Raw genomic sequence first — 26,759 nt, forward strand, 5'->3', positions numbered from 1 at the left:
TCCAAACCATCTTGTGTCTGTATAAATCATGTGTCCATTCTAATGCAAAACAAGGTCATGTTTTGGGGCTGGATATTGTTTAAGTACCTCTGTCTCTCTTGTATTCTAAAGTGCTCTTCCCAACAGCTGAATAGCTAATAAATCCTAATCCTCTAGCGACTCCAAAGTGAGCTTTCCCTCATACCTCAGTAGAGAGAGAGAGAGCCACTAGCAACATTTCCAGAACATGATCAACTACATCAAGGCAGATATATTGCAGTGTTCATGCCTCCAGATGGATTCCAATATCACCTAGTATTTCATGTCAACAGGAACAATGCCTAGTATTTTTAAGTCAGGTTTCTTTGTAGTACAAAACCATAATTCGTCAAGACTTCACATATCTTAAGTGCATATCAGTATCCAGCAGCAGAGTATCTGTTTCTTACACTTATTGAGTACAGGTTCACAATATTGCTGAGAAAATAAAGCCCATTTAAGGTAGATTTCAATACCAAGCCATCCCATTTACACAAAAACACATATAAATGTCATGTGAAAACTTTTCAAAGGCAGCAGGCTAATTCCTGTCAAAGCCCAGCGTCATATTGACACAGTTATAAAGGCATTATCCCCACGCTGCAGGATCAGGAGGCCAGCGTCTCCTGCTTTACGACCCCGTGGCCATATGGTGCGTTTAGGTGCTCTGACAAGCCGTTTGAAGATAAGGCTCTTGGGATGCTATTAGTTGGACATGTATGTGCACATGGCTGGAGTTGCTGGTGTGAAAAAAAGCTTTTTTTTTTTTTTTTTTATCTTTAACCTTAGAGGCTGACTACATTTTAGCAACGCTTTTCAATACATGTTCAGCAGTGATGGTCTGCCATTTCAATATGTGTGAAATTATTATAATATATACTGTATAATTATTATTTTCATCTCTAAAAGCATATATTCCATTCCATTCCCTAAAAGAAACTTGGCAAACTTGGGAAGACATGGCATGAACACTACTTGAATGAAATGAATGAACTCTGTAAGAACAACTGAAAGATTACCTTTGGTGTTCCGGGTGCATCGAGCCAGTCTGCATATATACCCTCAAGGGTTAGGCCGTGTCTGGAAAACAGTCATATGGTAATGTCCAAAACTGACCCTTTCACAAACACAGGACTAGAGAGTCAGCATTGCTGAGCACTGATTCTCTTTTGACTGACTCTCGTGTGTGTTTTTGGTGTCTGAATTGAAGAGAGTATAATGTATGTGTGCAGAAATCTCCCCGCAATTCTACGTCTTAGTTTACACGTCTTAGTCTGTGAGAACTGACTGCGAACTGATTTTTTTCACCATGTAATGCAGGTCCACTTTGAAATGCAAGACAAAATGGCTGCTTATCCTGGGCCTTTGTTGGTTTACACACATAATTGGCCCATTTCATATACAGAACAATAGAACAAAATATATGTTTTATATATGCCCTACCTCGCATGTTGAAAGGCATTATGCCGTTTTACTATGAAATGTATACGCAAGCTCTTTACCACACATTTATCATGCGAGAATTGTACATGACAAGTGTGACTCCTATATGCTTTTTTTTCCAGGCCTCTTCCATATGGTTCTATAGCGTGGCTTTAGCTGTGTGGAGAGACCTGTCTGCATCTGCTTTTTCTTTTACCGTGCAGCTGGCTCTGGTGATTCCTCTGTCAGTGAGGGCACTCAGCACACACAGAAAAAAAGCCACAGACTGCTTTTGAAAAAGGCCCTGTCTTTGAGCTCATTTGAGTTAAGTTTGAGACGGACAGAAGCCGTGGGATGGCTCAGACGCACCTCTTCAAGTCTGGAAAGTGATCTAGGAGCATCTGCAAGAAATCCTGCAAAACAAATGATCCGTTGCTTCAGAGGATATGGATATAGAAGAACATATGCAAATGGTCAAACAACAAAGAGACTCCACCACATTGTGGACATCAAAGGTGCATGTGCGTGCTTGCATGTGTGCTCGTACGTGTGTGTGTGTGTGTGTGTGTGTGTGTTATGTATCTCTTACAAATGTATGCAATGTGTGTGTGTTTGTGCTGTATCCTCGAGATAAAGCGCACAAAGTCAATAGTGAAATCAAACAACTGTAAGCTGAGTGAAAAGGGTGTGTGTGTGTGTGTGTGTGTGTGTGTGTGTGTGTGTGTGTGTAAGGGGTGTATGCATACATGGTGGAGATCACATGGTGCCAGGTGCAAACGGCCGCAGTGCGAACACATTAGAAGGACAAACATGTGTTGACGTTGGCCATTCACAGCCACTAATATGAATTCAATTCAAAGAGCACATTGCCATTACTCTTTCTGCGCCATTCAGCCATTTCCCTCCCACGCTGTGTGTACCTAAACACTATGATGTATGGAGACCAGCAACATGGTTTATATTCACATTATTTTACCATGCTAATCTAATCTAGATCGAATCAAGTTATTTATCATATATATAACACATCAGACCAGTGCCAAGCAGCACACAATGGTTTCATGCAGGAAGTGATATACGAACAAATATCCAATTCTTTTTGGTCATATCCACAATTTGTCCTTATTTTTGCTTTTCTCTTTGGTAAGACAATATACAAAGAATATACACATGCATATCTGTAATCAAATTTACACACATATGTCTTTTGTTTAAATGTATTTAACAAAACGTCAACTTCACTACTGTTGAAGTTCTCCTGACAGCCTTTTTCTTGGTGGCATCTCTGCAACTCTTGGGCGTGCGCCAGAATATTTGCACACGGCACAACACCTGCCCTTATAAAGTGTTTAGGGCGCGTTTCCTATGCTAATGACAAACAATCGGCCATGCGCCTTCAATTTATGATCGAGTGGGATTCATCATTCAGCACGCCAGGGGTAAGAGCAGATTTGGATGGTTAAGAACATTTGGTGGAATCAGGAATGTACTTCTTTAATTTGTTCCCTAACAGAAAATCAAGAGAAAAATAAAAGAGAAATCTAAGAGAATGTTGCCGCGTGAGGCCCATTGTTACACAACAACAAGGCCCAATGGGATCTGTTTCAGTTTCACTGAAAGAGGTTGTGTTGAGGCGTAAACATATGGCCAGAAATGTGCTAAACGAGTACGAGCTGGATGTTGTTTACTGTTCTGAGGTAATCATTTGTTTGTCTACACACTATTCATAGCTGAGCCATACGCGAGCCATACATAAAATAGCGTTGAAAGCCTACAATGGACTCTGATGTTAACTTTTGTTGTACGCCAACCTCACTGTCTCTACCGACAACATCGGTGGAACTGCATTCTGGGAATGCTTGTGGCCACCATAATTACAAACACACAAACTCCTCTTACCTGAGAAAGAACAAGCTGTCCATGGTATGTTCTCACAAACAGGCAAAGGAAGGCAAGGAACTGCTCGTGCCCGGTAAAGCTGGCTAGAAACTTCAACAGGAAATAGCCCTAAAGGGGAGAACAAAACACAAACGTGATTCAATCCATCTGTCCAATCAAGATGAATGACCAGGTCTTTCCCCTTTACAGAGGCCGAATGATTATTTTTTTAATGAACTGCGTTTACAGTACGTTTAAATGGTTGCAGGTATTCACAGAAGTGTGTTCTTTTACCTTGAGGTAGTGGACTTGCATGAAGGGCTTCTCTGGGTTTAGGCCATGCTTCACAGTAGAAGCTCCAGACTCAGACACTACTCCAGTGCTCTCCTTGTGGGGCCTGTACTCAAGAGACGGGGGGAAACGGATCTATTTTTTTCATTGTAAGGATGAGCAAAAAGTGTTGTGTTCAATTCAAGCTTTTTTTCCATCACAGTGCCTCACTTCTTAAGATGTAATCACCACTCCGGTTTGGCCTTCCCAGAGAAGCTGGGTGTCCATCTATTACATTTCACTGGTCGTCACTTTGGATAGATTCTAATAGCCAGCACCTTTAATTATCACAGTTAACACAAGGAACGAAATTTTTCGACCACCTTTCCTGTTTCCATGGACTACAGACGGCGTCTCCACTATGAGATAAGAGGACATTCAGGGGAGGAAGATCCTCATGTTTAGAGACAGATTTTAAAGTCGTGCCAAAACATCCCTATCCCTCCCCCGCCCTGAGCCGGCTAACATGGTTCATTAGTGGGAACCAAACCAGTTCCTGTGCTTATTACCCAGGCTGGCGATTTGGGATGGAACACAGGCGAGGTGCCCCACTTTCTGAACCAAGAACTTATTTATCTTCTCCGTATCTAATATTAATTACTCCTGACAAATGAGTTTGATTATATCATAGATTGTAGCACTGCGTATAGTAAAGGCTTCTCACCTGTGTTCTTATCAAATTCAAATTCGATTCGAAAGTAATTACTTATTTCCTGTATTTAGGGGTAATAATTTAATTTCAATAGTTATATTATATTATCAATACATCAATAAATTACATACGCTAATGATAAAAGCATCAGCTAAATTCCTGATAAATACTTAATAAATAAATACTTAAAAAGGTAAATACTTTTACCTTTTCCTTTCCATACAATCATTTTAATTCCTATCTTTTATATTTTGTATTATTTGCTGTTGCAGATGGGCAATGAGGGGAGACCTGAGGATCTGTAGTTCCTGCTCGGAGTTCTGCAGCTCGTCATGGAGACGCCTCCACCTCAACAAAGCCCTCAGATGCAGCTGGTCCTCCTCCTCGCTCCGGCTTAGCTGAGGAGGAGATGGAGGAGGAGAGGGAGAGGGAGAGAGGGAGAGAGAGAGAGGGCGGGGGGGGGGGAGACAGACTAATCCATCACACTGATCAGCTATGCACCATCGTTTTTTTGTTTTATAGTTGTTACATTTCATAAAGTATCTTTTTATTGGTGTTGAGCAGTGGTCTCCTCGTAATGCTTTTGTATTTCATGTGTTTTTGTCGTGTCAATAAAGCAACCCGTGACAGAGAGGACAGGGAGAAATAAGGGGAAAGATCTGAAAAGGATTATTAAACAGGAAGTGGAGAGACACGAACAGAAGAACAGAAAGAGATCAATAGAATTTTTTTTTTGCCATGGAGCAGAAATTATGAAGTGCACCGCTTAATAACATTCATCTCCATAAACTTGGCAAAACAAGAAAGTCGAGCCCCATTATTGGAGTGCATTATCCCAATGGAACTGGCATGGCACCACTGTGGCTGAGGATAAGGGTTGTGTGGGAAATGGCAGAGGGGATTGTTGTATTTATGTGAACTCAAAAAGACATATTTGAAGTGAAATGCTTCAGCCTCAATATATATCCAACCACCAAGTCTGTTTAGCCATTTATTGAATAAAAAAAGGGTATCCCATTTAGCATTTTGATTGATGGAGTAATACTAATACTAAACACAAACCCAATACACCAACACATATGGCATGGAACAACGCAAATATTTGGATATCAAATAATAGTATAAAAATAGTAGTACAGGGTGATCCAGAAAAAAAATCAGGTGAGCCATAGATTATAGCTTCAAGTTTCATGCAACACCAAGATATAATTTCTTCAGTTCAGGAGCGGACCAAAATCATTTACTTTGCAACAAAATCTGTCACTCTCTCCCAAAGGCAAATGTGTCGCGAGTGTACCTCGACAACAAGCCACAACAAGGCCCGCGGTGATACACATTTGACTTCCAAAACACCGGCACATGCTCAGGATGTTAGGGCTCGTTTAGAACAGTCACCACAGAAGTCCACCAGACAGCTGGCACAGGAAGTGGGGATTTCCAGGAGTTCTGTGATGAGCCATTTATAGTGCCCTGAATCAGTTTCCACACAAAGTGCAGATTCTTCAGGCTCAAAGTAAGGGCAACCAGAATGAACGCTATGCATTTTGCCACAGTATCAGCGAACACATTGTGAACAACACCCCCAACCCCCCCCCCCCAATCTCTTGGATGTTGTTTTCGTCAGTGAGGCTGAGAAGGCACATTTCCACTTAAGTGGCCATGTGAATAAGCAGAACATGAAGTCTTAGGCCTCAACGCATCCTCATGAGCTTGTGCAAGCACCCAGAAAAAAAACGCTGAACTAAGGGAAATTCCAGGAGGAATGTTGGAGAGCGTTGGGAACTATTTTAATGTCAGGGTGGCTAGAAGCAAGAAGCAAGGGGTTTCGAACACGTTATTAATTACTAGAAAAAGTGAAGAAACAAGTGGACATTTTGTAAATGCTTTTCACAGTAAAGACTTATAGGTGTATCCCACCCCTGGCAGAAAATCTTCAACCCCCCCCTCTGCACACTGAGAGTAAGGTTACCTGTTGCACTTTAGCCCACAGCACATCCTCCAGGAAGGTGGCGAAGCCCTCGCTGATCCACTCCTCGGTCCAGTCCCGCGCCCCGATGACCAGGCCGAACCAGGAGTGGGCGATCTCGTGGCACAGGCGAGCCCCGCACAGGTGCCTCGGGCCCGCAAGCACACTCTGGGACAGGAACGCTATGTGTGGGCTGGAGGACAGACACGCACATCAGATAACAGATACAAGATAAACAACATGCCTGCACACCAAGAGAGCAGTGTGACCCCATGTGACCCTATGTTCTGAGGTGATGTTGAACTGTGCCCTTTAAATGTGACGTGTTTACTGAAACATGCAAGCAGTCCAATGGAATATCTTTACTCCAAATGTGAAGCAGGTTGGAAAAACTACTCTGCACACAAATCAGTCACAAGTGCATGACAAGATAATCCATCATGTTGAAGACCGAATACAAGACAATGTTTTGACTGCACTTATGTAATGATGGATAGGGAAGTTACTGATGGCTAGACTGTGTGTGTGTGTGTGTGTGTGAGAGCGAGTGCGAGTGTGAGTGTGAGTGTGTGTGAAATTAGGCCACGTGAGACAACTGTCGGAGTCGCACCCTTCGTGGTGAATTCCTTCAGCATGTGCTAACACCATTAAATAAGCAGCCCCGGCTCTTCAATCGCACGACAGCCCTGTCTGCAACCTTCCCCCTGGCTGCTCGGAACGAATGACACCCAAGGCTAATGTCAGACAGTTAGTTGGCCCTAAATAATGTCTGTGCTGCTCAAAGGATGGCAGAACATTCCGGAACATCTGTAATATTACCGAGTGCATTACTTAACATTACCTCACCGATGAAAACATATTTTTGGGTCTGGTCCTGGGGAACAGCTGACCACTGAGCTGCTCTGGCCCTGTTCGACCGGATTGGGATTCAGACACGGGCCAGAAGCGGTTCTCGAGTGTTCTAGGGGAGCAAACTGCTTTGCAAAGCACGAGGGGAAAAACCACAGGCGTGCAGCATGGAACACCTTAGCTGACCTCTCACCGAGTGTCCCTGTATGCCGTCACTCTAATCGTAGGCCCAGATAACAGTCAGTGAAGGGGAGGAAAACCAACACCCACTGCCTTTGTGTCCACACAAGCCCTTTAATACCTCGATGTCTAGCAAGTGTGAAATCTACTTACGCACTTCCAATTGATAAGATGTTTCACCCAATGTGTACTGTGTGTGATGAATGCAGGCGAGAAGTTACGGGGATTATCTTTCTCTGTATCGCTAAAGGTATAATTACTTAATGCGAATGCACTCAGTCAAGAAGAAAAAAACAAAAGTGTCTGGGACACACCTTAAAACCTGTTAAGGTATCTGTGGTATGGGACTCCGAGAAAGTGGAAAGTTACAGAGTACACAGTTGCATTATGGGGAACACCATAAGTAACAGAAAAAAAAAACTGAAATAAAATACATAATATGCAACAATACATTATCATTAAGACTCTTTCATGTGGTACATTTACCTGGATACATTAACTCACACGTGGAGTCTTTGCCCATATTCAATGTGGCAGTGACTTATTGACATCATGCACCAAAGGGACATAATGATGTTATTACACCAGGCACATGGTGTGGGAATACTGAGTGAGTCATACAACAGCACTAGTGTTGTTGAGGGTGAACACTTGACAGAGGCCTGTTAAAGAAAGTATTAGTATATTTTATCATGAATGTCTTTTTGTTTTAAGGTTTGTTCCAAAATGCTGTGTGCCCTGCTTCTCCATGTAGATTGGACTTTGGAAGACAATTAGCAGAGTCAAGAATGTTAACCCAGAAACCTCACGTATATGTTTACATAAGATAAGAAGGAGAGAGCGGGTTGTGAAATGTCTCGTTGCTAAGCAGAAGTAGAATTCAGCTGAGCTGAAGGTATCCTAAGTGCATCCCAGCGTCTTGACTGTCATACTGTGTAAACATTGTGTTTGAATAAAAGGACTTGTTTTCAGCATGGCACGTCAGACAGACTTAAGGTGTCTGTCTCCGTCGGGGCCCGTTCGAAAACCGTCCAGTTCACATACATGCTGGGTAGTGTTTTTAACCTGCTAACTAACTGTTGAGGGTCTTATCCCTGACAGGCCACAGCCCAAGAAGGTGGGCAGAAAGTGTGTGTGCCGTGTGTGTGTGTGTGTGTGTGTGTGTGTGTGTGTGTGTGTGTGTGTGTGTGTGTGTGTGTGTGTAGAGTACAGTAGCAGGCCAATACCAATATGAAGTACCAGTATGAAACACTGCCATTATCAACAGCACTGTCTCAGCACATTGGTCCTTTGTCCTTGATATGAAAGAACATTATCAGATCAAATGACCCTTCTAAAAGAGGCACAATTGGCATCCATCTATGAAGTTATTAAGTACAAGTGTCGATTACTTCTCCCATCATTTCAAAGCCTTTCCAGTTAGGTTCCACAGTATAGAATAGGGACTTCAGTAGAACATTTCAGTCGAAGGTGTAGTGCAACACCACACAGTATGTGCTCCATTGACCCGGATGTCAGCATGATTCCAGATCCATCTGCTTCATGATGGATGATGGTGGCTCCATAATTGTATCACCTTTCTCCTGTTAATGGTTTCTGTTCCTCCCTCTCTCTCTCTCTCTCTCTCTCTGTGTCTCTCTCACACACACACACACACACACACACACACACACACACACACACACACACACACACACACACACACACACACACACACACACGGCCCTGATTTCATTGATGGGCAACTGGTAATGAGCAAAGAAAAATCATTTTGATCATGAGAAAGATCCTAAGCGCAAACATTGCTGGGTCAGTGCAATGCTCCCACACGCCACATGCTAGCTTTAGTTCATGCGCAATAGACTTTGCTCGATACTTCTTTGCTCATTGCCCGTCAATTAAATTAGGGCTCACACACACCAACTCACTTCAGTAGCTCAGTGCCCAGACCTCTCTCTCTCTCTCTCTCTCTCTCTCTCTCTCTCTTAAACACACACACACACACACCACACCACCTCACCTCACTTCACTAGCTCAGTCTAGATCTCCCTTTCCTTTAAAAATAAATGAAATTTCGATAATGACCGGAGTCTCATCCCGAGGGCAGATGAAGAATGCATCTGCTCTGTCTGTCAGGAGAAGTCAAGAGATGAGCGATATCTAAAGCCTCGAGAAAATCACTCATGACTCATTCATTTCAAATTACACCAACCAGGTGGTTGTACAGGGTCAGAACACACATATATACACACACACACACACACACACACACACAGAGAGAGAGAGAGGAGATTTTAAAAGGTCAGAGAATACACACACATATACACACACACACACACACACACACACACACACACACACACACACAGAGAGAGAGAAGAGAGAGAGAGACTAAGAGGACACAACTCATCCAGCATCTAAAATTAGATATTTGGCAATTTCTGCCTGCTGAATAGGCTGCCCTTTGTAGTGTAGTGTTGTGTTCGCTCCAGACGCCCAGCGCCGAGAGTGCAGCCAGGGGGAAACGCCTGAAAATGTTCCTCTGTGGGACGAGGAATCCATCAGATCCGTGACAAACCAAATCACCCCATCGCCGGCCGGCCTGAACAAACGCGGCTTTCAGAGCCTGCGCTCTCAGCTGTCCAGACCGTGCCGCCGCTGGTGAAGGCGCTCGGGGGTGCGGAGGCTGAACCGTGATGTAGCACTTACTCACCACACGGTCATCTTTTACACAGACATAACAACGCCGTACCCAAATCCAAGCTGGAACACTCCTGAGAGTAAAACAGAAGTTGGGCTTGATAAATTAGGGCTCACACACACCAACTCACTTCAGTAGCTCAGTGTGTGTGTGTGTGTGTGTGTGTGTGTGTGTGTGTGTGTGTGTGTGAGATATCTAATGCTTAAAGTACCATGTGAAGAACACTGAGGAGATGCATCATGGCGTCCATGTATGAATATCTTCAGCGCATGGACGCACGGATAACTAAACTATTGCCATAGGCAACACAGCCATAGGCAAAAGAACAACACCACTACATCATTTAACGGACCAACGTGTTTAAAAAGCCTGAGGGGAGTGAAAAGCTTAACGTCAACTTAAAGTCAAACGTACACCCTGTACCTTCGATGCGAAAGATCAAACTCACAATCCCCTTCAAAATCACTTATGCAGACATTGATTTATGACCCAACCTGAAAAACTGACACTGGACACCACTGTCATGACATAACGCCGTTCACTGGATCCGCTACCAAGTGAGCATTGACCAATGAGCACGCAGCGAAACTAAAGACGCTCCGCTGCAGCTTCTGGCATCAAGTGGAGTGGTGCGCTGCCGGTCTGACGAGATGAAAATAAAAAAAAATGGAGCTCTCGCTCCCCGTCACAGCGGCCGTGGGTTTGGCATCAACCAAGGGGCGCAATAGCAGAAACCGTTAACCCAAAATGGTCAGATGTGGGGCCGGAGTTCTGATCGCTACAGAGGCTGTTTTCTTCCACTGTTCCTGAGGCCTCTGTTCAGGGAGAGGGGGGGGTTGAAATCATGATCTCAAAACAACTGAATAGCTTCCACACATTACATCTCACCACGTTCAAAGTCAAAGGAAGTGAAACTAACTAGGATGTATAACTTACAGGTGGCCAAAACCATTGTGGTGGGAGGGGTGGGACCTGAATCCAAATGGCCTGCTGGTGTCGCAGTAGGATCAGCACCTATTAGCCTGTTGGGCCAGAGCAGAGTGGGGAATGCGTGTCACTCATGCCAGGCACTGGATGGACCTTTAGTCACCCATGTCACAGTGGGACATCAGTTGACTTGTTGTTGTAAATCACGACTATTGGAACCGGTTGAATGTTTACTACCCAGTAGTGCCCGACATGGCCACATTAAACATGGCATTTTAGGTATGCTCTTCCGCATCCAGTTTGCTTAGACGTTGCTTACCCCGACCCTAAACGTGTGTGTCCTCCATGTGCTCCCTTGGCGGCAACATCTTAACTTCCTGAATGACATAACCCTCACATGTTTTCGTTCTTTTGTTATTCCAGGAGAGTTACCTGTCTCAGGTTTAGCGCACTGAAAATGTTCTTGTGAGCAGTCACACAGCATTACAAGTCCAGGCAGTACGAATGGGCGGCAGCAACACAGCCAATGCAACACGCAAACCAAGGGGTCATCCATTATGTTCAAGTGACACTGAATAGTCCTTCATAAGCCCTACAGTAAGCCTATGGAACTAACAGAACACCCCAGCTGTCATTTTAAAAGCCACATGAGAAGGAGAGAGATTAAAATAATATCTGCTTCCTTCACAGAAAACCCCCAAAATGTCTTTTTTTTTGGTTGAGCCACTTTATTTTAGTTATTTTAGACCAAAGGGTAAACTTCAACAGACCCCTCCACCCCTTCCTCTTGTTCTTTCTTTCTCTCTCTCTCTCTTTTCTTCTTTTTTAAACCGCTGACTTCAAATATCTGGCATTCCTGGCCCGCTCCCGATCAGCCTTTAGACCTTTCCCTTAGCCGAGGCCCAGGAGGCCCTCGTGTTAAATGCCAGTCCATTTTAGGGCAGATCACATGGACAGAACATCAGAGCCTGAAAATAAATATCCAGGAAATAGACGCCGCGCCTTTCGGCCAGCGGAGGAGCTTAGCATCACTAGCAGAAGTCAAAGTCCAGCCTACATCAGACTCGACTGGTATTTAAGCAACATATGATCCAGGCTTTCTCTATACAACCTGTACTTGTGTGTGTGTGTGTGTGTGTGTTTGTGTGTGTGTGTGTGTGTGTATATATATATACACACATGAGATGTATTTAATTATGTATCTTATATACAGTATATATATATATATATATATATATATATATATATATAGAGAGAGAGAGAGAGAAAGAGAGAGAGAGAGAGAGGTATACATATATGTATTTCTTTAATCACTTATATTTCCCGAATTCTTCTCTTTCTGTGCCTTCGAATTGTTTTCCCTCCTTCAACGGGACCCTGGGCTCTAACCCCTGTACTATTTCTTGACAAGTGATGGTGGATTCCACAAAGACAATGCTGACTGCTAAGTCCTCCCGTGCTGTGCAGGAAAACTGGTTAAACAGAGGCACTGACCCGAACGCTTCCCCTAGGGGAGGGTAACCTGTGTGACAGGACACACAAGGGAAGGAGAGGCCCTGCTAACGAGGCAGGAATGTGCTGTCATAACATTCGGGCCCGAAGGCCTCTCTCTCAGAGACTGTGTTTGAACTGAGAGAGAAGTGGTGCCGGTACTGGACTTGCACTTGCGGGTGAGGAATGGGGGCTGGACGGGGGAGACAGGAGAGAGAGAGATATGAGGGGAGAGAGATGGAGGGAGAGAGAGATATGTGTGTAATGGGGGAGAGAGAGTGAGAGAGAGAGAGATATGTGGGGAGAGAGATGGAGAGAGAGAGATATGTGGGGAGAGAGATGGAGGGAGAGAGATATGTGTGTAATGGGGGAGAGAGAGAGAGAGAGAAAGAGAGAAGGAGGGAGAAAGAGAAAGCGAGAGAGAGAGGGAGTAGCGGGACCCATCTGAGATAAACAACAAATAAATCATGTTCATAGACCTCAGCTATTTGTGACTGTGCAGAAGTGAAGAGGAAAAAACAAATCAGTGCTGATTTTCAGGAAGAAAACACAGACAGCCGAGCCAAGATGATTAGCAGCTGTCCGTTTCCCTGCGTCCCGGGGATCCGAACGCCAAGGTGTTCTATCGCACTCCGCGTGAGTTACTTGGCAAACACAGCAAGGAGAGAAAAGGAGGAAATCCTCTAAGGAGGGAAGGAGAGAGAGACACACACACACGAGCGCGCACACACACACACACACACACACACACATATATGCACTCTCACAAAAATAAACACAAGATTTTGGTTTTTCGTCCTTTAAATCCATATGTTGGATGATGTAGCCTATGTCATATTCTTACGTTTAAACAATATTTTGGTCTGCCAATGATTGTTATGCCAATAAATCTCATTGAATTGAATTAAGAGAGAGAGAGTGAGTGAGTGAGTGAGTGAGAGAGAGAGAGCAAGGGAGAAAGAGAGAGAGCAAGGGAGAAAGAGAGAGAGAGACAGCAAGGGAGAAAGAGAGGGCTATTTAAATGGCGTTATCTCAGTCTCCATTTTGGCTCTGGCTGGTCCAGAGCGCATTCCAAACACTTCCCATCCATCTCCCCCATCCTGCTCAGCAGGCCTGAGACGGCCTCTCTATTCCCCTTATGGTCATTTAGAGCTCCAGTCACAGGCCCATCAGAGAGGGCACGTCACCCTCTGACTCAGATTCTGAGGCTGATGGAGAAACATTACCAGCCTTGCAAGAGGACAGACTGGGAGACGAAGGCTGAAAAACAGGGGGGGGGGGGGTAATGTGAAAGATATTACATTAAGAGACAAGATGGACAGACAGACAGACAGACAGACAGACAGACAGACAGACAGACCAAGAGAAAGAAAGAAAGGAAGGAAGAAAGATAACATGGGATGATGCCAACTTTTAGGTGGCCAGTCCTGAGTTTTAATGATGTCAACACAACATCCAGACTGAAGCGATCATCAAAAAAAAACACAAAAAATGTGGTGCTAAGCCTTTCATCCGTCTGTAACGATTCATAATTTCATCAGTTGAGTGAAATTGACCAGATTAGATCCGAATGAGGAGTAATCTGTAACATGAAGCCACAGAAATCTGCCATTTAAAAATGCATCAGAGCCCTTCATGAGCACCACACTTAGCAGCGCCCGTGCTAATGGGCGCGCCAGGACGGGCCACACTGAACTATTATCGGACATTATTTTCCCATGAATAATACATCTCCCAAGCCTGTGAGAAAGAATGAGAGTCTAAAAATGGCCTTCGAAATGGCACCAGCATTTTCATCAGGAGTGTAAAAAACCACAGCCACTGATAGTCTCGGACAAATGTCTGCGCACGTTGGTTCGCTCGTGTGAAGATCGAGGGGAGAGGACAGCGGCTATGCCGTCCTGGAATAGCGAGGTTTTCTCTCTCTCGCTTACTCGAAGGCACAAATTGACCGTCTTCAAAGTGAAAGGAAATGCTGTGCCCTTCCTGTAAGTCTAAATTTGAGCCGCATGACGTGGGCAAGAGATGGAGATAGCGCCTGCACAAAAAACGTAGGAGAAAAAAAATCAGAAACACTCCACCCACAACAAGGCCCGATTATGACTGTGCAAGATGACTGAACAACATGTCTGCCCTGTCCCTTATGGAACTTACCAGAATAGAATAACATACAGAAGAATGGGAAAAGTATGCTAACTTCCCGTAGGGCATGTCAAATACACTGCATGCATTACACTGCTGCTTCTCTCAAATCACCATGGAAGCTGCTGGGAGGGAATTCATCTTAATGCAGTAACGAACAGCAGCAATATCAAACTAGCATGCTCATATAACTACAGATAAACTCAAACACTAAATCCCATCTCAAAACTGTTGACTTTTCTAATGAAATGCTCAATTCAAGAAGAAGAAGTCAATAAAGTACAATGGTTCTTTCCAGCATGGGCTGCACCCTGGGTTCAGTTGCTAAACATATACGGGGATTAAATCAGGCGCTCGCTGCAGCCAGCCTTGCCTTAGTTGACTCCTGTGTCCCCGGTGGCAGCTTCACTTCTCCCACCCCACAACCCCGACCGGCTGCCCGCAGCCCCCATCTCTCCGTTGCCTTCAATCCCGCATCGTAAATGAAGCGGCTATGATATAAAAGCGAGGCTTGGACCGGCTCCAGGAACCTGGGCCAGAATAGTTACCAATTTTCAGATTAAAATCTCTCCTTGGCCTCTGAAGTCTTTCCAGCAGTTAATGGCTTTTGTTGCTGGGAATAATCCACACATCCTCTCCCACATCCTGGGGGATCGGCTCTCCAGACGCCACTCTTGCCCACCTCCCACACGGAAATGCAAACACACACACACACACACACACACACACACACACACACACACACAGACTCAAATGTCCAAATGTTGCGAGAAACTGGCCTCTAAGATGGTGAGGACATACATGAGTATGACCGTAACACTGTGAAGAGTTCTCACATTTTCTTGGCATGAGAGACACCGTTAAAATAAATACTGTAAATGCGAGCAACTCTCTAATGACTCTGACCTCAGCTAATAATGTTGGATGGTCTAATAACAGTGGGTTAATAAATATTTCAAAAGTTTGTTTGATATCTTTGCTCAATCGTCATGTCTTGACCTGTTCTAACTGTCCCTTCAATGCAAAATACAAGGCCAAAGAACCAAAGCGTTTACTCCACAGACACTTACAGAAATTGAACCCCATCTAGCTACTGAGTTAGGAAGAGGAAAGCAACAGCACAGCTGTCGAAAAAAGACAGGTGACATTAATTATGCAGTGGCTTTGTGGAGCAAGAAATAGATTTGGTTTGTACTTGGACAGGAACCACAACAGAATGTAATCTCAGTGTAAACAAGTCAAGGAAAAACAGTGCAGTTTTCCTAAATTTAAACAACACGGCATTACAAATGAACCTGGGTAAAAAATAAGATTACAATGTGAAGAATATAAGCAGAACCACAGCAGAGAAAGGCAATTTTAGACCGGCTCGAAGAAAAGAAAAGAAAAAAGAAAAGAAAAAATGTACCTTGCCATTCCCAGACTGGAGAATCCTGAGGGAACGATTAAGACGTCGAGGTGTGAGAACGGGTGGACACCCAGCACCGCATGGGCGGCAGCCAGACAGGCAGGCAGAAGAGGCAGCACCATGGCCTCCACCTGCTGCAGGAGGCAGGCAGGAGAGAAGACCCGGTGGGGAACTATGGCCTCGCGCCGGGCTGGCGACACGGCGAAGCGACACGGGTAATCCACATGCAAGCACATGCCCTGATCTGGGCCTTCAGGAGGGTCCTGAGACTTCTGGTCGGAACCATGACACGGCTTCTCCACGCTACTACAGCCTGACTCTGGACAACTAAGGAAAGTGCACATTAATTGCATTGCATGCATGTGCAAACAGCATAAAGTATTCATGAAATATACTTTTGAAATTAACTTTTCAATTCCCCCTCCAGGGTTTCTTCCTGATGTATGTGTACCTTTCTGAGGGTCTGTTTCGGGGCAGTGTACTTGACTGAACTGTACTTGACTGTGCACAGGTGCATGTACTGACCAGCATGGCCATTCTTCGATAAAGAGGATGACCTAAACTCTAAGACTTCTTATAACATTATATTTCAGATTATCTACAATCACATTTACCCTATTGGAAGATTTGATGCACTCATTTAAAAGATGATCATGACCTACCCAGACATCGGTATACAATTCAGTCATTGGTAGCTCCACATACAGGAACGCATTAAACAGCTAAGAAAGTATGAGGCAGAGAGAAAATGCAAATCCCTACCTGTTGTTTGAGTCAGTGAAGACCTGCACACCAGTGCTGGGTTTTACTTTGGCTTCGTGCCACTGTCCCACTGCCAAGGTAAAAGTGGAGGCAGGCATAGGCATGGTAACATAATAGGTCCAACGTGACAATCCTTGGAAAGAAGAATGAATACTTTAAAAACTTTGACAACACTGACTTCTATTTACAGCCATAGCCAGCTGAAATAAACAGAGATATGCTTCTATGAGTCTAAGGGAACTTTTCAAATAGAGAACCTATTCATATAAACAGGCATTGTTCATTACCGGACTCCTCTTGGACAGGTGTTGCGTGGTTCTCCCCACTCAGCAGAACCGTGAACTCACTGGGGGCCATAACAGTGGCTTGCCATGTTGACATGGCAACAGGTGGTTCCTGGCATGGGAAGAGGGCCCGGTTGTTGATGGGAGAGCCCATGGTGTACACACAGCACCTAAGGTGCAAGCAGACCCACAGCAGCACACTGTAAACAGCATTCCCTCGTCCGCACTGACACACTCTGGTCCAAAGACACTCACACACCATTCACACCAACCTGCCATCCTGGGTCTTGGTCCACCTCACTGAGGCCCCCTCGGGTTGGGTTTCATACCAGATCCGGATAACGCGGGGGAAGTCACTAGGCCAGCAGACTCCTCTCTTCCTGAGCTGTAAGCTCCAGTTGTCGGTGTGGAAGCTGATGGGCAGTGCCCCCCTTGGGCAGGGGGCAGTACTGCACTGAAGGTACAAGTTGTGCTGCTCTTGCCAGCGAGCGGAGGACAGGGCCAGCAGTCTCTCTACCAGCGTGAATGAGAGACGTCCTGCTTGAGGAGGCTGCTCACAGTCAACCAAGAGTGCTCTCATGCCTGCCACAGAAGCCACGTCAACTTCCTCTACCTTTGATACTGACAAGTTGCAGCAGTCGAACACTAAGGTGAAGTCATTACACATACCTTCCTCCCATAAATATGTCGTATTTCCCCCAACCTGTTTTTCATCACAGTTCTCCACTGTGACTTCTGTTTGACTTACATCAGGTTCATTTGGGCAGAACTGATGTTGAGGTTCCTGTTTTGGTTGCTTTGGAGGTGGGGAAAGAGATGCAGTGGGGTCACAGTCAGGGGCCTCTGCATGCGCTTTGCCAGGCTCAAGGAAGAGAACAATGCTGCCACCAACGATCTTCCGTTCAAAGTGAACAGCCAGGTCAAGCACGTAGTGTCTTACCAGCATGTGGTTAGTGTTCGCTCGCAGGGGCAGGTCATCTTTGTTGGGATCCAGGTCAGGTTCTTCAACAGACTGCATCTCTGCCATAGTTTATTACGTCTTTTTATGTTTATTGTAAGGAGTGTAACCTGACTTGTGTAGCCTGTATGCGTGTTCCACAGAAGTTATGCGATGCAATTATTTACCTACAAAAAAGGTGACTATAAATAAAACCAGAGCAGCCTAAAAACACAAATCAATAGTCGTGACGAGGACGAGTTAATATGCTGTTTGCTTGTCTACAGTAGTGTTCTTTCGCTGGACATACTACTTGTCAACTGGTATGACAGAAAGCGTCAAATGCAGACGTCTTACAAATAGCAGTGCATACTTAAATATGGTTAACTGGTTGGTGAAAAGCTTGGAAAATGATTTCCCTCTGGACGAGAACTGAGCAGGCAGGACTCCCAGTGAAAGGGCAGGTGTTCTTTGCAGTCGTTACATAACCCACACAAGCAGGTGAGCGACGTTTAAGCTCATTCAAGAGATTTAAAACCTGCTGCCGAATAGCCTATGTAGAGTGCTAAATCACTCGCTGTACGAAGTACACAGCTGCTTAAAATAATGCACTTCCCCGAAAAGTTCATGCAACGTTCAGGTGTATTCTTGAAGTTTTCGCGCATCTACCCTATGGTGTAGCCATATGCTGGTCTTGATGAGTTTAAGACAAAAACATTTCTACAGAAATATGTCAAATGCTTCGAATTGGCGGCCACAGTTATTGCACAACACGAAATATGTTTACACATGGTTTCTTAAACATTTTATTTGCGAAAAGAGAACGGCGCTTAAGGAGGGTACTGCAACTCAAGTATGGTATATAGTTTCGACCATGCACTTTCAAAACTAGCTTTGTAATAGCTCAATCTGTCGACAATGTTTCCATTTTCATTTTTCAATAACTGGTTAATCATACAGGAAAAGACTAACTCAGTGAATAGGTTTTTGCCAAAGTCTTCTCTGGTTCTACCAAATGCAACTTTATAACCAACCTTTTTGCTACTCATGAGTGTTCCGTCGAAAGGCAATTACGTCATCTCAGCGCGACAATCTATTACCATAGACAGTAAGACAGGCAAGAAGCCTATACAGATGCTAATACAAACATAACCGAGGAACAACTCAAACGTTATTTTATGGGCTCTATGAAAAACATCCTTCAGTCTGACAATGACATAATAACGTGCCTTGGCAAAGTGGTTTACACGCATGTCGGTATGGATAAACGTTAAAAAGGGTAGTCATTTCTATTTGCATTAGTTATCCTAACGTGGTAAACTTAAAACAAGTACATGTATAATGCAACAAAGAAACAAGTTTTATATAAGTTAGAGTAATCATAAACCCTTTCACTCGTACACTATCGTCATTTGTATTAGTACTGAGTGATTAGTATACTGTGTAGGCACCTCATAATTTGAATTACTTCTATACATTTGAGTCATACATAGTTCATTTGCAATACTTATTGATCTTATGAGGAAAAAATGCTAATTAACTAAAGCATTACACATACAGCCATAGTGTGTGAAGAAAGTAATTCACACAAGTAATTTGATCACCACACAAAATACAAAACAGTCAACTCAGTATTTCAGTATTTATTAATCTGAAGTGCACTGAATGACTGTAAAATAACAAAAACAATGGAAACGAAGGAAAGGCCAGCAGCTCACTGGAATGTAACAGGTGGGTACCATTACTTTAGATCTAAGAGATCCAAGATGGGCTATGGACAGTTATGTGCAGTCAATTCGGTCACTAAGGATATTTTCAAGGAGGGGGGCAGATGATGCTAAACCTTTGTAGCAGACAAAAAGTTAGACATAAAAAATAAATCTATAAAAGAATACAGAATAATAAAATTGAAATTCTATTACACCTAGCTACAGTGTGCATATAAATCCTTTTTCCATTTTATTTTCACAGAAAAATATGAAAAATAAATTTTCTCCAGATATTACATGTACAGACATTTTACAAAAGTTAGGGTATAATTTGATTGCCATTCTTTCTTCCACAGGGTGACACCCTTTCATTTGTCTCATAGATCATGTGACAGGCTGTAATTTCCCATGTTTTAAATTATTTTAAGAACATCAGTAAGCTATGGTGTTAAAATGAAAATATCGAACCCTCATGAAATGACCTGAGAGATGGAAATGACCAGCATGAATTGTGCAAATTAGCTGAACTGCCGAATCAAAATGAAACATTAAAATAAAAAAAACAAACAAACAAACATTCAAAAACGTAAACGCAAATAGAAATGCCCATATGTTTCATCAATATCCTTTTATTTTACAGCAACATTTCCAGTACCAGGGCCTTTACATGACATATAAAGGCATTTCAGGGTTTAGGGGATTAGACCCCCACTTGTGCCGAAGCTACACAGCAATGACACGTAATGGCAAATCCTGCGGCATGTTTGAAATCTACACAAATGGAATCCACGCACAGTGCAAGAACTCTACACTGGCAGTGTGAAGGTCTGGTGTGTGCTGCGTGTACTACCAGAGTACTTGTACAGCAACAGTTAAGTGTGCATACTTCAGAGTGCTGTGTGCACAGAAGTTTCTGCGCCACACTGCCTTTCTCTGTACATCTGATGTGCCGTGTTGCGTCGCTTTGGAACAGGACTGAGCAGATTCAGCTGAGATCCAGCTCCTTGGCGGTCCCCGCACATCAGCCCCCCCCCCCCCTCATGAATTCTCCTCCTGGGTTCGCCGGAAACTGAGCCGTTTGACGTTGTCCCTGTGAGGGAGGCGAAACAGAGAGCAAACTGAGTGACAAGCAGCAAGCAATCATTAGGTGGTGGTAGGAGAATGCATGGATTCGTCCCAATCTATGATCCGATTTTTCTCGGATGAAAAAAAATCAGTGGCATGTAAAATTACAGGCATCTATAGTCTATGCGAGCTCTATTCTGAGCAATTTGGTAACCACGGATACTGAAGCAGCCCCCCGAAAGAGAACGTGTCTGACCCACCTCTCAAGACGGGGCTTGGATGGGTGCATGGGTTTGTACAGTTCCGGAATCTTCCTCTCCAGCATGGGCCGCAGGTTCTCCCTCAACCTGTTGTAGTTCTTCTTCAGCTCACTCTGGTACTCCTTCTGGTCTGGAGTGATGAGGTGTTTGTTCTTCTCAACAGCCTCCCCACAACTGAGTGAAATCACCATACACACAACGTCAGTCTAAACCTCAAATGCTGAAGTATTGTGTGTGTATTCGGGTTTGTCTGCTCTGTACAAATATATTGTTGGGGTGTTGTAATGGGTATAATAGCACATACTTTCAAACTCATAATGTTTTATTTTTTCACTCACCGCATAATGAATTCCTTGAAACACAGGCGCAGTTTGTTGTGATGACGGAAGAGTTTGGGGTCTGCTGGGATTTCATTCAGGAACACTGAGGCCACCTCCAATGGGCCCTGTAACGCAGACAGACATAGACGGTAATCACAATAGCTGACTTCCCCTGAACATTTCTATATCTTTTGAATCATTTTGACTACTCATATTCCAAATATCTCCCTGTTTTTTCTGCATCATGTTCACCTAGATTCACAATGATTTGAGTGCCCAGTATTTTATTGTCCTACCCCGAATCATTTTGCTTCAAACATAAATTACAAACAACCACTAGTAAAACACTATTCTATTGTTAGAAACTATAAACAAATCTAAACTTTACAATGTTTACTAGCCTTTGTGAAGACAATGTGAGGCAATTATGCCTCATTATTAGGGCTGAACGATTTGGGAAAATAATGTAATTGCGATTTTTTTACCAAAATATTGCGATTGCGATTTAATATGCAATTTTTTTTTTCCTCTTTTTTTCCCCAACAAAACGTAATGAATGATTTAAATATGAACAACACAATATTAGATACATTTAGTGTAAAATATTCTTTCCCACATTTTAGATTTTTATTTAACTGCTCATTACAGAAACAAGAACAACAAATCAGTGGCTTTGCCACTGTGCATTTAAGTAATTTAAAAAAAGTAATTTTAAGTATAAACACTAGGCATGCACTTTTTAAACACTCTGTGCAAAATGTACCATCTTTAAAAAAAAAAAGAAAAAAAATTATAATTTTTTATTTTTAGACCACGTTTTTAATCGCGAACGTTGCGGTTAGAAAATCGCGTTCTATCATATCGCGATTAAATCGCAAATGCAATTAATCGTTCAGCCCTACTCATTATGTTATTCTGCTGTAAAACTGTGGCGCTGCTTTCGTATTGCCCTGTGTGAAAAACTGGGTTGGTGTATGTGGAACAGTGTGAGTCTCATCTATGTGGTTGGAAACGGAGTTAACGTTAAATACAAAATGAAACACCAAACTCCTGGGTCAGAGTTTTGCTCCCTGTGCATTCTTGCCATGGGTGGAATGCTTTGAATTTCCATAGCTATGCTAATCACACATCACTGGGTATCTCAGCGGTACTGAATGATGACTAACATCAGCTCATTAGTCCAACCGTTGCCTAATATACAATATCAGACATCAAAGTATTTTCTTAAAAAAAAATGAAAACAACATAGAGAGCTTTCATGATCAGATCCCCATCAAAAGACAGCCCCGAGAGACTAAAGTGCAAAGCCCATCTTCTAAGAAACTCAGTGAAAACCTCACATGTAGGTGACTGCATGGATAAATCTGCACTGAAAATATCACATATAATACAAGAACGAGTTTACCCAGCCAACTTGCTTATAAGTAAATGCAATCTTAAAGATCAAACTAGAATCCTAGAATGCTTGGATCTAATGATGAACTGAGGAGAATCCCCCAGGGTATCGCTCGTCATGGGTGAATCCCTCAGGGTATTGCTCGTCATGGGTCGTACCTGGTTGACGGTTGCCCCCACAGAGCCCTGCAGAACCATCTGCAGCATCTTGGCGTCCGGCTGCTCCCTGTGCGTGGCCACGGCTAGCTCACGGGTCTTCTTCTGCATGTCCTCGATGGCCACCTCGATAGGGGTGAGGTCAAACTACACACAACAGGAGAACACAGGAGGATTTATTCCCATCTGTCATTTAGGGCAGGTGGGTGTATCCAGTTTGTTGTAGAAAGTGGCACACAGAATTTTAGGGCATGATTGTCGTATATTAAACATTTGATGAGTTATAAAACCTATAGCCAGGCTAACTCTGATAAATGGCTCAATTTCAGCTATTCTATAATGTTTTATAGTCATAATTTGTGTAGCATGGTTCAAACTACAAGCATAGTTGAACTGGAGAATTCAACAAGTTATCCACATAAATACAAAATATCACTTGAATTCCAAAGACAAATTATTGTCAGCTTTTTGCTTGATTTTCCACTGATCAACTTGCCTTTTCTTTTTTCCGTCATAAAAAAATAAATCTTTAGGTATTTCTAACACAGGATCCTGTCACTTATTCTTGTCTTTTCCATTTCCTGTCAGGTAGTTATAACTCTACATGTTCTCTCGGGCGCACTACCAATTATCTATGATGCAGGCATGCCAGCTTTTTTTTTTTTTTTTCATTTCTGAAATGCAACTGAGGAGCCGTTGAAAGATCTCTCATTACAGCAGTGCCTTCATAGTGCACATGTGGCATACTGTAATTTTGAGGCTGTCCTATCATCACTGTGGATTTATGAAAGCACTAAGTACATACTGTCACCCATGAAGAATATTTTACACTCATGGCACAGCAGGAAAAAAAATACCTCAACAGTGGGTTCATGCAAGGGCCAAGTGCCCTATGAACTCACTGCGGATACAAGTTCTGTTCTACCTCCAGCCCCTAGATGGCAGTACCTCGTCTTTCTGGATGACGTGTATGCGCGTCTTGACGTAGGGGAAGGAGTGCATGGTGGTGAGGATGGTCTTGCGCTTGTACTGCTCGTTCAGCTCGCCGCGCGGCCGCCCGCTCTTGGTGAAGGGCGTGGTGTACATGAAGCGCCGCAGGTTGAAGTTCTTCTCGAAGTTGGTCAGTCGGTCTTTCATCTCATAGTCGTCAAAGAAGGGCTCCACAAAGGTGATCTGGATGTAGGCCTGGTGGTACAAACAAGACGATTCAATTCAATTCAATTCAATTCAATTCAATTCAATTCAACTTTATGTGTATAGAGTCAATAACATTGAAATAGTCTCTCGGCAACTCTCCAGCACGAACATAGTTGTGCATGGTATTTACGTATATATATAGTCAAGGTAGAAACGAAGATACTTCATGGGAGTTCTCATTTTAATGAATCGCTTGAAATGCGTGTTGTTATGTTTTAAAATGCATGTTTCACCTTGTTTGGGTCCAGTTTGTTCTTGTCAACAGGCGTGGAGTCCTTGATCATTTCTAAAACGCCATCTCCAAAGCACTGACTGTAGAAGCCCTGTGTGTGTGTGTATGTTTGTTTGTGTGTGTGTGTGTGTGTGTGTGTGGGGGGGGGGGGGGGGTAAACAGAAAAAGGTAAGCAACCTCAAATCTTGTGAGTGGTATAAGCTGAAAATTCCAACCTGAAAGTCCAAAGAATCTCACCTCTAGTCTGTGGGAGATCTCAGGGAGGTGGGTGATGGCTGGCTCCTTATAGACGAACTCCCGTTCATCCAGGTCTCCGAACTTGCTGCCGTAAAACCCAACCCTGAAGTACGTCCCAAACATCCTCTTGTGTCCCTGTTGGAGAGATACACCCTCGGGATGTGAGAACAAGTCCTAACTTTGTGTTGTCATAACAACTTCATAATAGATGTCATTAAAAAGAATCGAAATGAAGTCATCTAAAAAAAAAAACAATTACAATAATTATCTAAAAAATTATAGCATTCATTTACTTGACACTATGCTTGCCTTTAGTATAATGCTCTCAAAGGCTCTCTGAAGCTTGTCATGGATGGAAGCCAGTTTCCGGAAATCTCTATGAGCCTCCAGGATGGGAATCATGATCTTGTAAACTTCATTCACGGCCTCATAGAGCGCACCCTGTCATGAGCGGGGAAAGGACAAGGGCAGAGATGAAGTGAAGAACATTCCAGAACTCTGCAGCATCTCTCTGGTCACGCTAACACCGTGTGACTCACGTTGCTGAAGAGCTCTGCGGCCTGCTCCAGCATATCCACCAGGCCATTCTCCGTGAAGCAGCGGCCAGAGCACACGCCGTCCTCGTCCGGGGACAGGACGTCATCGGACACGGCCGACTCTTCAAGCACGTTAGGAGAGAGGTTCTGGGACGAGAAGCAGAAAATATTCAGAATTTGTATCATTTATTTTGATCAAGGTGAAATCAGGATTACTTAATGTCCAGGTAAAAAAGATTATGATAATATTTATAAAAATAAATATTTTACACAGTGAAAGTTTTACTAATATCTTTTCGAATCTTTTCTGATGACTTGAGTGGGGGAGGAATAGGTGACTCAAACACAGCAGCGCCCTCTTGTGGTCGGATGAGAACAAGCGCACAGGAAACCATCCTTACATTTTGCTGCATTCTTCAGTGCATTTGTGCTCATAATTTCAAACCATCTTACTGCTGTCTGTGTAATATCTAGCCTCCTACTTATTGGATCTATACAGCCATAAGTGATGCTGCTAATCAATAAGCAATTTGTGTGTGTAAATGTTTAACGAGCAAAACTATTTTTTGTTTAGATTTCAGGGACATGCCACATTGCACCCCACCACACAGGAACCTAACGGAGACAGTCTGGGAAAACCAATACACACTAAACCAACAGACATTTGGTTGAGACAACATTTGTCAGGTGTTACTATGAATATAGCAGTAGGCGAGGCAGAAAGCTCAATTTCAGCAGTTCAATGAAATGTTGTTTTGGTCAACAGTGTTGATGTGCTGGTTACTCCAAACTGGAGGATGCAATGGGTAAAATGGCTGGCACAGTGGATGGGTGTAGTGAGTATAACTGAATGAATGAATATAAAATAAATTAAATTAATATAACGCTCTAAATCACTCCAGTTGTAATATGGCATAAGTGCGACACCAACTGCTTCATAACCATTCCTCCATAGAGAATAAGTGGCACCTGCGCCTGCTCTAATACCCAGCGAGAGGACAGGGGCTCACCTGGAAGGTGACGCTGCCCACAGGCAGGTACTTGTGGTCCTCCAGCATGCTCAGGTACTCGGCCACCAGGGCGGCGGCGTGCACCAGGCACATGGCCGACTCCGTGTAGCACTTCTTGACGTTGTGCTTCTCCGCCATGTTCTGTAGCCAGGTGAGCCTCAGGTCTGGGGACGTCTGGTAACCCTTGGCGATTCTACGGTGGAGACACAGGCCACATGGAACACACACAATCAGACACAGAACAGGCCAATATCTGGCATACGTACCAAACCTGACAGACTGGGGTGGACTTTCATTTAACCATGAATTTCACAGACAGAACTGATTGACAGAACTGATGAATATTTTTCCCGTAAATAAATGTAGACTATTAGCTGCAAGATGGCTTAATTTAAATAATACCATTTGTTCATGATTAACCATTACTAAAATGCAGGCCATGGACCGATCACAAAACAACAAATGACTACTGAAATCTACTGAAATGATGATACTGTATGTGTATGTGTGTATATGTGTGTGTGTGTGTGTGTGTGTGTGTGTGTGGGGGTCTGTGCGGTCTCCTCACCTGTACATCAGGTCCATCAGCATCTCTGGATCCTCCTGGAACTCTTTCATCTTCACGGTGTCTGACAGGATGCTGTTGAGGTTCCCCAGCAGCTCATCCACCTGAGGATGACAAGGCATCGGTCTAC

At 43.6% G+C, this 26,759-nt stretch overlaps 2 protein-coding genes across 6 annotated transcripts in view; both read right to left on the reverse strand.

Moving 5' to 3' along the window:
• Positions 1-19,175, reverse strand: part of aopep (aminopeptidase O (putative)) — a 55,753-nt gene extending 36,578 nt beyond the window's left edge. The window contains exons 1-10 of one of the 2 annotated variants that reach the window (XM_031584523.2): positions 17,283-19,175; positions 17,014-17,180; positions 16,727-16,859; positions 15,965-16,291; positions 6,270-6,459; positions 4,592-4,698; positions 3,613-3,715; positions 3,340-3,447; positions 1,810-1,853; positions 1,038-1,098 (exon numbers count right to left, since the gene is read on the reverse strand). In XM_031584523.2, the coding sequence (XP_031440383.1) occupies positions 1,038-1,098; positions 1,810-1,853; positions 3,340-3,447; positions 3,613-3,715; positions 4,592-4,698; positions 6,270-6,459; positions 15,965-16,291; positions 16,727-16,859; positions 17,014-17,180; positions 17,283-18,037 (1,995 nt within the window). In that variant the 5' untranslated portion in view covers positions 18,038-19,175. The remainder of the gene's footprint in view (positions 1-1,037; positions 1,099-1,809; positions 1,854-3,339; positions 3,448-3,612; positions 3,716-4,591; positions 4,699-6,269; positions 6,460-15,964; positions 16,292-16,726; positions 16,860-17,013; positions 17,181-17,282) is intronic. The other variant, XM_031584524.2, reaches the window with a different exon arrangement.
• A 400-nt stretch (positions 19,176-19,575) lies between these two features.
• Positions 19,576-26,759, reverse strand: part of dock8 (dedicator of cytokinesis 8) — a 44,517-nt gene continuing 37,333 nt past the window's right edge. For all 4 annotated transcript variants that reach the window (XM_031584520.2, XM_012820623.3, XM_031584521.2 and 1 more), the window contains 11 exons: positions 26,633-26,733; positions 26,065-26,257; positions 25,058-25,201; positions 24,828-24,959; positions 24,519-24,653; positions 24,283-24,372; positions 23,801-24,037; positions 22,856-22,999; positions 21,320-21,426; positions 20,982-21,155; positions 19,576-20,746 (listed from right to left, as the gene is read on the reverse strand). In XM_031584520.2, coding sequence (XP_031440380.1) covers positions 20,695-20,746; positions 20,982-21,155; positions 21,320-21,426; positions 22,856-22,999; positions 23,801-24,037; positions 24,283-24,372; positions 24,519-24,653; positions 24,828-24,959; positions 25,058-25,201; positions 26,065-26,257; positions 26,633-26,733 — 1,509 coding nt within the window. In that variant the 3' untranslated portion in view covers positions 19,576-20,694. The remainder of the gene's footprint in view (positions 20,747-20,981; positions 21,156-21,319; positions 21,427-22,855; positions 23,000-23,800; positions 24,038-24,282; positions 24,373-24,518; positions 24,654-24,827; positions 24,960-25,057; positions 25,202-26,064; positions 26,258-26,632; positions 26,734-26,759) is intronic.

The sequence above is a fragment of the Clupea harengus genome, chromosome 18, assembly GCF_900700415.2.
Source record: "Clupea harengus chromosome 18, Ch_v2.0.2, whole genome shotgun sequence".
Lineage (NCBI taxonomy): Eukaryota > Metazoa > Chordata > Actinopteri > Clupeiformes > Clupeidae > Clupea > Clupea harengus.